This window comes from Arvicola amphibius, chromosome 1 (assembly GCF_903992535.2).
Source record: "Arvicola amphibius chromosome 1, mArvAmp1.2, whole genome shotgun sequence".
NCBI lineage: Eukaryota > Metazoa > Chordata > Mammalia > Rodentia > Cricetidae > Arvicola > Arvicola amphibius.
The window spans coordinates 72816872-72830324 of record NC_052047.1 but is presented as its reverse complement, the minus strand read 5'-3'; the positions used below and the strand labels follow the sequence as shown (position 1 = coordinate 72830324).

Genomic DNA, 13453 nt, shown 5'->3' with positions numbered 1-13453 from the left:
TGATGTATGCCAAAGAAGGTTGCTTGCCTTAGAAATTATATGGATCTATGTGATCCCTACCTAGCAGTAAACTGTTATTTATACCGTTTAGCACTATATAAAAGTGCTTTCATGTTAAGATTAGCCCAAGATATAATGAACAATGTCATGTACGATATTTTCAGTGGCACTGCAGTTTTAGGAGCGGCGACTCCCTCTGCCCGCTGGGCAAGGTTGCCATCCCTTTCGCATTCTGTTTCAAGACAAGGTCTTATGTAACAAGCCTGGTCTTAAGCCCACTATATTGCCAACGATAACCTTGGATTCCTGATGCTCCTGCCTCCAGCTCAGAGCACTGAGATGGCAGGCATGTCCCACCATGCTCAGCCTAGGCTATGCTTTCTTCCTCCTCAGTCCCACAGAGGTGTGTGCCAAACCACTTCAGAGTTGAGGATATTCAATGAGTGCCAGGCAAGAGGCGAGGAATTCTAAATTTCGGGGCCAGGGAAACAAATAGAGGCCAGTGATTCCCCAGACAGATAGCACGATGGCGGCCTGTCATCCAGACACCTGAGAAAGTGTGTCAGAACTGGGGTTGGCTTTAGCAGGCAGCGTGGAACAAACTGGGCTGCCAACACTACACCTCAGACCCCAAGCCAAGTCCCTGTCTCTATTAGCCAAACCATAAGCTTAACCAGAGCCAGTTTGGCTCTTAGTAGCTCTTTCTGATTCTTCTTATATAGCCCATGCTGGGTGCTAGACACATTTAGACAAGAGACCTTCATAGTAGCAGTAGGTCCCATATAGTAGAGGTCTAATATAAAGGCAAGATGCTCCTGGCCAAAGGCTGAAGGGGCAGGTCACTGATAGCCAAGGTGGCCTAAGAGGATGAGCCTCTTTATAGCTGATCATCCATCACAGGCCCTCATGGTGCATGAATGAACTGTGACCTGGCCTTCAGACAGTCTCCCAAGCTTCAGTGCAAGGAGGGTGGTGGGATGGGGCTAGAACAACTCTGTTAGCAGAGAAGAGAGCACAGGCCTCTTTTCAGAACTACGAGGTGGCTCAGAAGGTGTAGATACAGGCTGAAACACAGAAAGACAGCTGAGAGGGGCAACTCTGGTGGAGGTTGGCCTCTTTGGGATAAGATCCTAAACCAGACAGGCTTGGGCTGCACACAAAATCCTCTTCTCCCAGGTTTTAACAACTTAAAATAATTTAGAAGTCCCCAGATAGCCCTCTTCCCCAAAGTCAGTTGATGAGTCAACATCCTGGGGTTTCCTCCCTGCAGCTGTTAGGGGCCCTGTCGCTGGCTGCCTATTCCCACTTGTGCCGCTTTCTGCTCTTCACCGGGATGCAATCACCCGGCACCTCTACAGATGCATTTCCTGAGCTGCTGCTTCAGTTTCTGGGAAGAAACCAAAAGGACTCACTTCACAATCGCTTGGAGTCTGGGCGTCGAGCCATGGCTTGTTACTGCGGGGCCCTGTTTCTGCTGGTGGCCGCTCTGTGTTTTGGAATGGTACGTGGATACCTCGATGCAGGCTAGACTTTAAAGTCAAAGTGTGTGAAGGTTTCATCTGCTATCAGGACAAAGTGGTCTCTGCCCACATAGACAGACAAGTCTAGACTGCGCTAGCCAGATCTCATGGGAACAGACCCTGCTCCCAGGATCTACCTGAACTGTCCTGAGATGGAGCTGGGGGCACAATCAGCTTGATTCTTCCTTCACTGAGAAGAGTTCAGCAAGACCACAGCTACTCCTGCTCAGGACACGGCCTTCCTGGCCTCCCACTTGGTGACTCACGTCTCTTCTCGCCTTCAGCTTGATCTCAGGCTGCCTCTCCTGAGTCCCTCCTCTGTGAAGAGGGCACTTTTATAGCTGGTTTGCCCTTAAACTCTAAGCCGGCTTCACTGAGTCATGGTCCTAGATAGTCCTTTCTGTCTCCCTCTGAATTCTAGCCACATTCGAAGCAGCTACAGCAAGAGCTCCTCTACGGTCCCAGGGTGGTCCCGGCACATGGTGATGCTCAATACAAGTGAAAGGAATTGGTCAACACTTTCTCAATCACCTCAAACTCTTTGTTTCATGAAGTTCTGCCAGTGCTCACGGTGGATTGTTAGACTAGAAGTGGCTACATACGCTCACAGACTGAGAGCCTTTGGGCTGGCGCTCTTAGCTCCTTTCAATGAGCCACATTCCCTGCTCACTCCTTCCCATTCATCCATCCATGCTTGATTCCTTCCTCCATCTTGACCCTCCCAGCCACCCATCCCCCATCTCTTTGCCCGCTACTATACTCACTGGCCCACTCACCTAACTCTCTTTCCATCCATCCGTTTTAAGTCTAGGGCATGAGAAGTACAAAGAAGAATGTGTGTGTGTGTGTGTGTGTGTGTGTGTGTGTGTGTGTGTGTGTGCATTTGGAGGCCAGAGGACAACTCTCAGCGTGATTCCTCAGAAACTGCCATTCTTCCCCATAAGATAAAGCCTCCCATTGTCCCGGAACTTACCAAGTAAGCTATACTGGCTAACCAGTAAAATCTAGGAAAAGTAAAATCTAGGAACTAGTAAAATCTCACCTGTCTTTTGTTTCCAAGCACTAGAACTAAAACCGTGCATCAGGAGGTCCAATTCTGTTTAGGGTTGGTTAGATTTTTCAAGACAGGGTTTCTCTGAGTAGCCATGGCTGTCCTGGAACTCACTCTGTAGACCAGGCTGCCCTTGAACTCAGAAATCTGCCTGCCTCTGCCTCCTAAGTGCTGGGATTAAACACCTATAATCACACGAGTTTCTCTTCTTGTTTAACCTGCCTTCTGTGGTTTGAAGCCAGCCCTCAGATGTGCAGGCGAGCTGTGTCCATCTGCCAGCTGTCTGTGCTTCCCACTCTCGGTGTCCCTACACAGTCCTGCCAAGGGTTGAAGGGACGATCAAGGGCACAGTGGTGGCCATGAGAGACAGTGACACACAGGGACATTTTCAAGAGATGTTTTGACATGCTTCCACATAGAAGAAGCCCCTCACACTGTAGAACCCCGTTACACACACACACACACACACACACACACATACACACACACACACACGCACGCACTCACAGACGGAGTCAGGTGATGGAAATCCAGAAGAAAGGCGGAAGGGAGGTCTTAGGGAGGGGTACTGAAGTGCTCCGAGGGTGTGGCTCAGCAGCAGGGAAGGAGGCTCTGCGTCAGTGAGTTAGCAAGCTTTTCTGGGCCTGTCAGCACAGCTTCTCCATCTCAATGGACAGCACCACGTGAGGTTCTCCGAGGCGTCCAAAGCAGACAGGCTTTAAATGGCTAAAATTTTGCTTGTTTGAACTATTTTCCAAAATAAATGGGATGTGAACTAACACGTCTCAGTCAGCAGTGAGGAAATCAATAGCCTAGGGACTCATCTCTGGGGCACAGTGTTGGCTCATCTTATTAGCACACATGAGGATGCAACAGTCTGCTGGGTCTCTGGTTCCCTTCTGTCTCCCAGACACCGGCCCACACTCCAGCCGAGGTGATGTGCCCAACACAGAAACACCACAATGTGACGACAGCAGTGTGCTTCAGAGTAAGATAGGCTTTCACGGCTGAGCTCAAACCAAAGTCCGATGCCTGAGTGGCATCCTCCTAATTATGTTTTGCCAAGCTTCCTGAGAAGTCCTTCAGCATTAGCAGTTGATGTCATGTCCACTTCAAAGCTTATCACATTGACAGTCATTCCATAGCTTGGTAACACAGAATTCTCTCTCTCTTTCTCTCTCTCTGTCTCTTCCAGCTGAGGGCTTCCCTCCTGACTTTGTTCCGAAAAAGAAAGTCTGCTCAAAGAAAATCTCATGTGACACTTACAAATGTTGCCGTTTATGCATGGCATAAAGTCCTCACCATTCTGGGGCTGGAAACAACTCTGGAGGAGACTGAGGTGGTTACGGATCAGGTAAGCTGTGTGACTTTGGAGCAGGAAGCAGTGACACACTCGGGTTGATGACACTACCGTGCTGGCTTGCCTTCTGCTAGGAGAGCACCACTGTGGATCCGTACCAGTTATTACTGCAAAGGCTCAACCCTAGTGGATCTCATAGACTCTCCCCTTGAAATACTAAAGAGCTCACAGGGTTTGCGGACTCTGCCGCTGCTCACTACATCCCTATAATCACCCTGTACTGTTGAAAACGTAGAGTCTCCGGGTTTTCCTTGAGTTACTCGCTTGCTTTTGGCGCTGGCTATCAGACCCAAACTTCTACCCAAACCATGGAGCCCTTGACACTTCGGGTTGGGCACTCCAGACACTAATGCAAACAAGTCCAACCTAGGTATTTTCACAGTGACTTCTCAGCCGTCATCCGTGACCGCTGTGTATACAGCATTCCGTGTGGCCCTGAAGCCGGTGAAAAGCAGTCATCGCACCGTGTGTTTGTATAGGGCTTACTGCCCGTCATGTGCCCATTATGGCTCAAGATCCATTCAGTGGCCCTTTGTCAAGGCGACATGAGCGGTAACACTTACGAATGAAGCAGTGCGTGCACAAACCATACATGAAGGAACCAAGGCCGACAGAAAGAAGCTGGCCTAGCACCCAAATGTAACTTCTGAGTCGGGAATATCTTATAACAGGGACAACTGTCTAAAGTTGGCATCACTAAATAATTCAGATAATGAGGGGAAAAGAAAAATTTTGCATTCTTATATGCCTTTACCAATCTTGTTTTCTTCCCCTAAGAATTATTACCTGGATGAATTTTCAAGCCTATTGGATGAACTTCTGGTAAAGATTGATGGTTTGTCTGACAGCCTAGAACTCTCTAGCCTAGAAAACCAGTGGAGGAGGACAGTGGAGTCAAGGACAGAGGAGAGTCCTCTCATTGGCATTCCAGGGTACCATGCTACTGCGGTAAGACTATGCAAATTATTTATTTAACTTTCTACACAGCAATTTTTATATTCTAAAGTTGGTTTGAAATCATAAGGTAGATTTGTATAAAACCCCTCTAAGAATAACATTAGTGGGAAGATGTGCTCTGACCAGAATTAAATCATTTAAAATGTATGGCAAGACTTCAAGTTTCCAGTGGTGCCATGGATATCTATCTGCCCCATCATTTCCCATTCTAATTATAATCAATAAAGGGACCGAGAAGCAGAAATGGAAAGTGCATCTCACAGAGATGAGGGATGTCTGCTCACACAGAATGTGACCGACAGTGCTAAACAGCCTGCTGCTGAGAATTAGAATAGGGAGGGGAAAGATGTGTATCTGGATGCTGCCGTGTGCAAGAGCTTGCACCGGGCTCCAGATTGGCACAACCGGAGCTGCCAATCAAAGGCAAGAGCAAAGAAGCATCATCTAAAAGCAATTGCCACAAAAGAGTGACTCCTGCAAGCAAGGCATTCTCTCATGAAAAACAGTGAAGAAAATCCTCATTTGAGAGTGGAGTACATGGTGGCGCACGCGTTTAATCCCAGCACTCGGGAGACAGAGGCAAGTGAATCTCAGTGAGTTCAAGGCCAGCCTGATCTATAGAGTGAGTTCCAGGACAGCCAGGGCTACCCAGAGAAACCCTGTCTTGAAAAACAAAAAACAAAAGACTAAGTTGACATGAAAGAAGAAAGGAATTCTTCTATATCCACAGACACAGGGAAATGCATTTCTGTGCACAATGATGAGAAGAATAAGAATAGATTTGCAAGAAGATGAGCAAAGAGTGAGGGTCTGAGAAAACTCAGCAAAAGTAATTTTTTTTTTTTTTTTTTTTTTTTTTTTTTTTTTTTTTGGTTTTTCGAGACAGGGTTTCTCTGTGGCTTTGGAGCCTGTCCTGGAACTAGCTCTTGTAGTTTTTTTAAAGTTAAAATTTATTGTAGGAATAATAATGTACAGAGAAATCTGAAAAGGAGAGCTATATGTAAGTCAGAGGGAGGATAAGGATTCAGGTCTATACAGATGTTTCTCCACTGACAATGGGGATCCATCCCAAAATACCCACCATAACTTGAAATACAGAGAGGCATTTGATCTACCAGGACTGCTGAGCAGCAGAATAAGCAACACAATATGGCACAGGACCGTGTCTCAGTGGGACTAGTCAGGGTCTGCGACTCTGTATGGCCTCTAAAGAAAGTGCCATTGTTTCTGAAAAGATCTATCTATCTATCTATCTATCTATCTATCTATCTATCTATCTATCATCTATCTATATATCTATCTATCATTCTGTCTATGTATCTACCATCTATTTATCATCGATTTTTATGTGTATGTGTGTGCTTGCATGAGTTTATGTGTACTGGTATACATGGAGTCCAGAAAAGGGCGTGGACAGTCAGATCCTGTGGAACTGTAACTTAGAGGCATTTGTGAGCCACTAAATGCTGGTGCTGAGAAATGAACCGAGTCCTTTGCAAGGGTAGTGCTACCTTTTAATCTTTGAACTCTTAGCCATCACCTTAAGACTGAAAAACTGTACTTTCAATTATCATACATCAGAGACTATAATATATCTAAAAAGGAACTCATATCCCAGGGTTAAAAAAAGTGGATTTAAATCTCTTTAAACTAGGGTAAATGTGATAGAGTTAGTTACTAGAGTTAAAGTAATAATGTCATTCTTTTGCTGACTAGATAGCATCACTGGCTGCTTCTACATGATTGAAAACTTAAAAGGCTGCTCTACTTTACAATTATTATTCTATTTATTAAAATGATCTGAAGGTTCATCTCAGCAAAATTGGGACACATGAAAGGAAAAGTATAATTTTTGAGAATAGGAAATACAATGGTCAACCGTGTGATAGACTTAAAAAGCCAGAATGCACATATGCAGAGAGAAAGAACAAGAGGTTCCCACAGCCTCTGTAACATGAAAAAAAACTGATCATAGTACACTTTCAGCAGGAAGAGAACCATGCGAATGCCCATGCCATGAGACCTGAGGAAAATAGGGATAGAACCAGGCTGACATGTACTATCAAATCAGTACTTCCAGGAACAGCTGAATGAGGGGAAACCGTCTATATTCAACCCAGTTCAGCAGCAAAACTCGCATGCGCTCAGCAAAGCAGGAGGGTGGGAATGGTCAACATGAGGCGCAACTGAGCGGAGTCCTTGGAAGCGACCTTGTAAGCGGTCAGCTGTCCTACAGCGAAGTGCGTGGGTGACGACGGATGCAAGCATATACAGTACAAAGGGGAAATAAGAAACACATTTGGGGACACTGAGTGAATAACAAGAACCTGGGGAAGACAAGCTGGCTGTCTAAACCTGTCATAGCTAAATTGACCGGAAAAGAGAGAGAGGTGAAGCAGAGCTGGGACGGGCACCCCTGAAATCACGAACCAGAAGTGGCTCAAGTGGGAGTCATGCTCCTGTGGAGAAGCTAAGCCCAGGGTGCCTGCAAACTGTTCCTCGACACACAGAGGAAGAAACCTTTCAAATGTGTTGTCTGAGAACAAGAAATACATTGATTAAAAACTATACCAAGATATCCCAAACTTCAAAAACCTACCAGCTGTACTGATTTTGACATCAAAAGCAATCTACATAAAACACTAGCAAGCAAGATCCAGCATCAGACTAAAAGAACACTATCCCATGATTGTGAGTTTTAACTCAAGATTACTTTTAGTGTTAAAAATATATTAACACCCTTCACCAGAACAAGAGTAAAATATCATTTGACTCGCCACATCTGTATTTAGTGAAATTTAATGTCTCTTCCTAATGTCTACAACCCTCTTTTAAAAGGGATTGACCCTAAATATGGTATCTCTGTGGATACAGACAGATGGAGTATATCAGACACTGGGCCTCAAGCTGGGGACTCAAGTGTGCTTGAGGTTTTTGGTGGTTTTTCTTTTTTGTACAGTTGAGGCAAGAATTCTAGGCAGAGCTGCATCTCCAGCTCCCACTGGAGCTTTGCTAAGACATAAGTCTCCTCCCACTGTCCCCTGTACGTACACTTATGGACATCAATGTCATGACTCTAAGGGACAGAATCGCCAAGTGTGTCTGAAGAGTTTCCATATGCATGATGATGCACGCTCTTGCGAGCCCTTTCGTATTCTCTATGCATCAGAATCCGTGCTGGTTTCCTAACACTCTGCCATGTTCATGCCAGAGACTGCAAAGACTCATACTTGTAATCTGTGCCCCAAGGACATGCTGTTCTTGTGTGACATGAAGTGCTTGGCGCTACCACAGTCATCAATTTTACTCCCCTCCCACGGGAAAACGCAATTGTTTTCTGAACAGTCACTTTATGAAACATTTATCAAAAGTGCATTACACACAAGCCGCCCTAGCTGGGTTTGCCAGTGCCTGTAGCACCCAGGTTCCGCAGCACGAGTTAGCTGTCCTTCTGGGAAGGAGCTGGGTGTCAGTGGTCCCCGAGCAGGCCAAGCCCAACTGGGCTTTACAGAACAGACTCCCCTTTGTGTGATGGAAACCAAGAACAGGACCCATTTGATTTTCCTAACTCCGGGGCAGTTGTTTTTCATCTTAACCAATAATAATTAAGATTGGTATCTCTCTAAAAAAGCAGGAGAGGCTGCCCAGAGCTATCACTAACCACCTGCGAGCTGCATTGTTCTTTGTGCTCAAATGACTCAGAGCACCAGAACGCTGTGGCTGCCAGGCCCACCGCCTCTTCTCGCCCCCGGCTCATTGCTCATTCTGTGATTCTTGGCTCTCCCCTGCCTTTTAGCTACCTCCACCTACAGTCAAAGGAAAGTTCCTGCTTGGCTTCTGGTTGTGGTCCAGGGCCCTCGCGACTCAGTGTGCCCCTTCTCTGTAGATGCTAGCCAGGCCTGAGTCCACAGGGGCAGCTGGGAGATGCTATGGGGGCTTTGCCCCATAAGATTTTCTCTTGACTTGGCTTTTGTGATGTGGTTCAGGCAGGATGAGTCAGCCAGAAGGGGACACTTTATCTCAGGACACAGTTGATCTACTAAGTGGGACACAGGCAGCTCCTCCACAGAGCACCTGTCTAGCTCGCATAAGACCGTGGCTCTCATCCCTAACACACAATATGTTTTTATTTTGTTTGTTTTTTCGAGACAGGGTTTCTCTGTAGCTTTTGGAGCCTGTCCTGGAACTAGCTCTTGTAGACCAGGTTGGCCTCAAACTCACCAAGATCCTCATGCCTCTGCCTCCCTAGTGTTGGGATTAAAGGCATGTGGCACCACTGCCCAGCTCAACACAGAATATTTTTAAGTGTAATTACGTAATCTCCTTCTGCCAGGAAGGAAGTAGAGAAGTTTTTGTAGGTGGAAAATTGGGGTTAATGTTCTGTATCTGGGGAATGAAGTGCAGGCCTCCTGGGCTTGCAGAGAAGCCTCCTGTGCAGAGGCCAGAGGCTCTGCTTTTGGGTAGGTTACAACTATGCACTTGAATTCTGAAGCTCACTGTTCATTTCTTGCTGTTCTTTCCTTAACTTTGCCAGTTTGTGAGGTACCATGGGGATAATTTAGAGCACCCAGCTTCACAGTGAGCCTCTGTCTAGACCAGTGCTTCTCAACCTGTGGGTCATGACCCCACATGTCAGATATTTGTGTTATGATTCATATCATATGATTCAAATGCAGCTATGAGGTAGCAACAGACTAATTTTATGGTTGGGGGTCACCACAGCCTGAGGAACTGTAAGAAAGGGTCACAGCCTTCAGAAGGTTGAGTGTCACTGATAGACTTGGTGCTTATAGCTGGCATCCACAACATGTGGTACTATCTTACTGGTGGAGGTGGGGGGGCAAGGTAATTTAACACACTGAGCTGGAATTCTTGAGGGTGAGGCAGGCTGTGCTTCAAGTAAATCCACACCAGCCCTCACATGAGGAAAGCAGAGGGGCCCTGAATGGGCCTGCTCCTTCTGATGTGGGCATAGAAGCCTCAAGGTCCCCACCACTGAGCTCCTGTTGACAGTGATTCATTTCTAACTACAGAGTGGGGCCTATGGGCACATAGTGCGGCCTTGTACCACGTGTCCTCCCTAAAACAAAGGGCACTGTGTCATTGGCAAACAAGGTTAGTATGGACATATTCTTCTTTCTCTGTATGGGCTTAATCTAGACTACTAAAAACAGTGGTCAAGGTTCGTGCATGTGCCTGTCACCACTCTGGGGACTGAGGAGGCAATGATGAGCAACACTAAAATGTTGAAAATGTTCTAGTTGTGTCCACCAAGGAGGACACAACTCCCAGCAGCAGAAAAATCTCAGAAAGATGAGCAAGGATCGGGCAACTTTTGTATCCATTTAGCTCTGGGTGCGATGGGCTTCTTCCATGAAATGGAAAGGGGCCACGAACAGTGAGTGCAGTCACGAACGAAATTGAGAGGCTCCGGGAGGAATGCACCCCGCCATTCCCAGGAGATGTTTAACAAGCCAGGAGCGGCTGTGTTCAAATAAAAATGATCTTCTTGTCTGTCTCTGCCAGCGCTGGGAGAGTTACATCACAATCCGTGTCTTCTCTACTCCTGAAGACACACAGTAAATGCTTAGCAAACTGATTATCAAGCAGAAAGTGATGGACAAAGCCTATGGCTATAAAGAGCCGAAAGCTAAGCCAAACAGGGCAAAGGTTGATGGAGAACTCCAAGGGCAGGGTTTGCGAGAACTTTGAGGTTCTTCTTATGTTTTTTTTTTTCTAAGTTTGAAACGATTTTCCACTGAAAAGCTTTTTGAAAGGGTCTCTTGTATTGCTCAAGCCCAGGGACTGTACAAGAACAGGGTCACCATGGTGACCAATAGTTTTAATAGTTCTTAGAAGACATTTTTTTCCTTAAGCTTTTCTATGTTTTTAAGTATATCTTGGTATTTTTCCCCCCTTGGCTGGACATCACAAGAAAAGCTCGTTAAACTTAATAGAACTGCTTAGATGTGATTTACGACTATTGGGTGTATCAGGAGTGCAAGAAACGTAAACCTCAGCCATCGATGCTGAAGCCGAGAGCCTTCTAAGATAAGAACTCTCAGCTTCCACACTGTGTCTGCTGCAGTGGCTGCACAGCGAGAAACATTCTGCAGCTCCTGATTTATCCCCCTCCCGGCACACAAGTGCCAGCGAAGTTGAAATGTTGGTACGCACACCCCCTCCTTTCTTCAGATGCGTGCTAGCTAGCCTAGCATTCGTGACACTGGAGATAAACCAGGGCTTCTGTGTCACTGCGAGCATGGAATTTATTTACAAAAACGACATTCTCTGTAGTGGGGGGTGGGCCACAGGACTGGAATCTTTGCATTTTCCAGGATTAGAATGTATTAAGAGCCAGCTGCTTTTTAAAGAAGCAGTATTTGTCTCATTGGCTTAGAGCAAACTTCAATAATGATTGAATGCTAGATAAAGGGGGCTGTATTAGTTCACTGGAGTGAGGTAACAAATACCACAGTCAGAAATATGACATCTCACTGTCTGAAGACCTGAGGTCCATGGCCCGGGAGGAAAGAGCTTGCTGGACTTTTTTTCCCAGCTCCTCGGCACTCCCTAGCTTGGGGCAGCCTTGTTCTAATTGACTTTCTCCCGATCTGTGTTTCTCCATGGTCAGGTTTTCTCTTTACGTAAAGACATGGTTGTGCTGGATTAGAGCCCACTGTGATAAACGCATCTCACTTCCCACAAAAGCCATAATTTCTGGGCATTGAAGATTAGCATATCAACATTTTCTTTTGGGGGAGGAAATAGCACACCACAAACATTTATGCAACTGTAAATTCCCGAGACAAGGTTCACACGGTTTCACATTAATTCCGGTGTTCCTAGGAATTCCGCCTCTTGGATAAAAGTAAAATGAAATACTCAAATACTTTTTTCACTTTCTCCTTTTAGTCTATAAAGCTTATATAAAAGATATAAAAGAATCTTGGTGGGTAAAGGAACCTGCTACCAAGCCAGACAACCTGAGCTCAATCTCTGACTTCTCAAGGGAAGAACCTACTCCTGCAGGATGTCCTCTGACCTCCACACTTAAGATAGTCCATGAGCATGCATGTGCATTCAGCACACACACCTATGTATCTATAAACACAATCATATTTATACATACATATATATACATATACATGCTCATGTACTCACATGCATACACATGCACTCACACACATATATAGAAACAAAATATTTTTTTAAACAAAGAATAGTATTTGAGTCCTAGTACTTGATGATATGAGAAACTGATCATCTCAGTAGTCCCGCCCCCCCTCTGGATCAGACTGACCAATACCCAAAGATTAATTTTTCCCACTAAAGTAACAATTTCAAATAGGAATACAGTGGTCTTTTCCCTAAGCACTGCATGGCTGCCAAAGAGTATTCACAGGGCCACAAAAGTAACAGAAAACGGGGATGTACATTGGTGGCCTATGAGGCAGGGATCCTTGTGGATCATGTGGGAACCTCCTAAGGCTCACCTCGGCCATGTCACCAACACAACACTGTTGGGAAAACATGGACTCCATGTCTCTAGCAGTTTGGCAGCCAGTGTCCCTAACAGTAAACAATGCCCCAGGAGCTTCTGCACCAATGTCACCACTAACAGGCATGCCCAAAGTGATCTGCTATCTAATGGCAAGATGGTGGTTATTTCATTTCAAGCAGGATCAAGGAAAAGGAAAACTGGAGCAGATTCAAGAGTTTCTCTAGTACAGAGGTCATCCTGCCTCCCACTGGGTTTGCCTGAAATGGAAGATAGAGACTCGGGGTTACAGGTGGCATGTGAGGGCATCCCATAGCCACACATGTCACCAGTCACCGTGAGGATGCTGTGATGTTTTTATCTACTGTTGAGACTTTGGGTAAAGGTAGAATGAAGTTGTACAAACTGATTCTGGCCAGCAGTCTCCTTGGCTTCTCTCACTACTATAGGTTTTCCTTACAGTACAAGAAGTTAAAATTATGAACATACTAGCTCTTGTCCTTGATCAAGGTGTGGCCTCAGAAAGCCTTTCTTTGGAGTAGGTGTGCCTTGAGTAGTTTTCCAGACGTTTGTGGTCATGGGGCTTCTCTCTTGTAGTCTCTCCTTGTATCCTTTGCAAAAACTTGTGGTATTTTTCCCCATCAGCCTGGTCCTGCTGCCTGGCAAGAGTAAGAAAACTAGATCAGAAAGTTCAAGAATGTGTGCGGACCTTTGAAACGCACATCAACATCCTTTGCCTGTAGGGCCCAAGTTTCCTGTTTTGAAACCTTTGGATGACACAATTTGAGACTCTTACAAGTAGCTACTGATTCCTTGGATGCTGAGTCATAGTCAAGAGGGAGGAATCTGGTGCTGGCACAGGAAGGAGCTGTACTTTACATAACCACAGTAATAAATACTGTGTGACAATGGCAGAGGGGATGGCACAGGTCTCAGAGCAGGTCCCAGAAGTCAACTCACACAAATGTGACCAATATTCTTTTTAAATGTTTATTATTTTATTTTATGTGAATACATGTGTGCCTGTGTGTGCAGTACCCACAGAGGCCAGAAGAGGGCATTGG

The 13453-nt window shown here is 45.7% G+C and overlaps 1 protein-coding gene across 1 annotated transcript in view; it reads left to right on the top strand.

Moving 5' to 3' along the window:
• The window catches only part of Pkd1l1 (polycystin 1 like 1, transient receptor potential channel interacting), a 123997-nt gene that overhangs the window by 95915 nt on the left and 14629 nt on the right, over nt 1-13453 (top strand). The window contains 4 exon segments of the mRNA XM_042055078.1: nt 1271-1501; nt 3767-3925; nt 4709-4879; nt 10150-10286. Coding sequence (XP_041911012.1) covers nt 1271-1501; nt 3767-3925; nt 4709-4879; nt 10150-10286 — 698 coding nt within the window.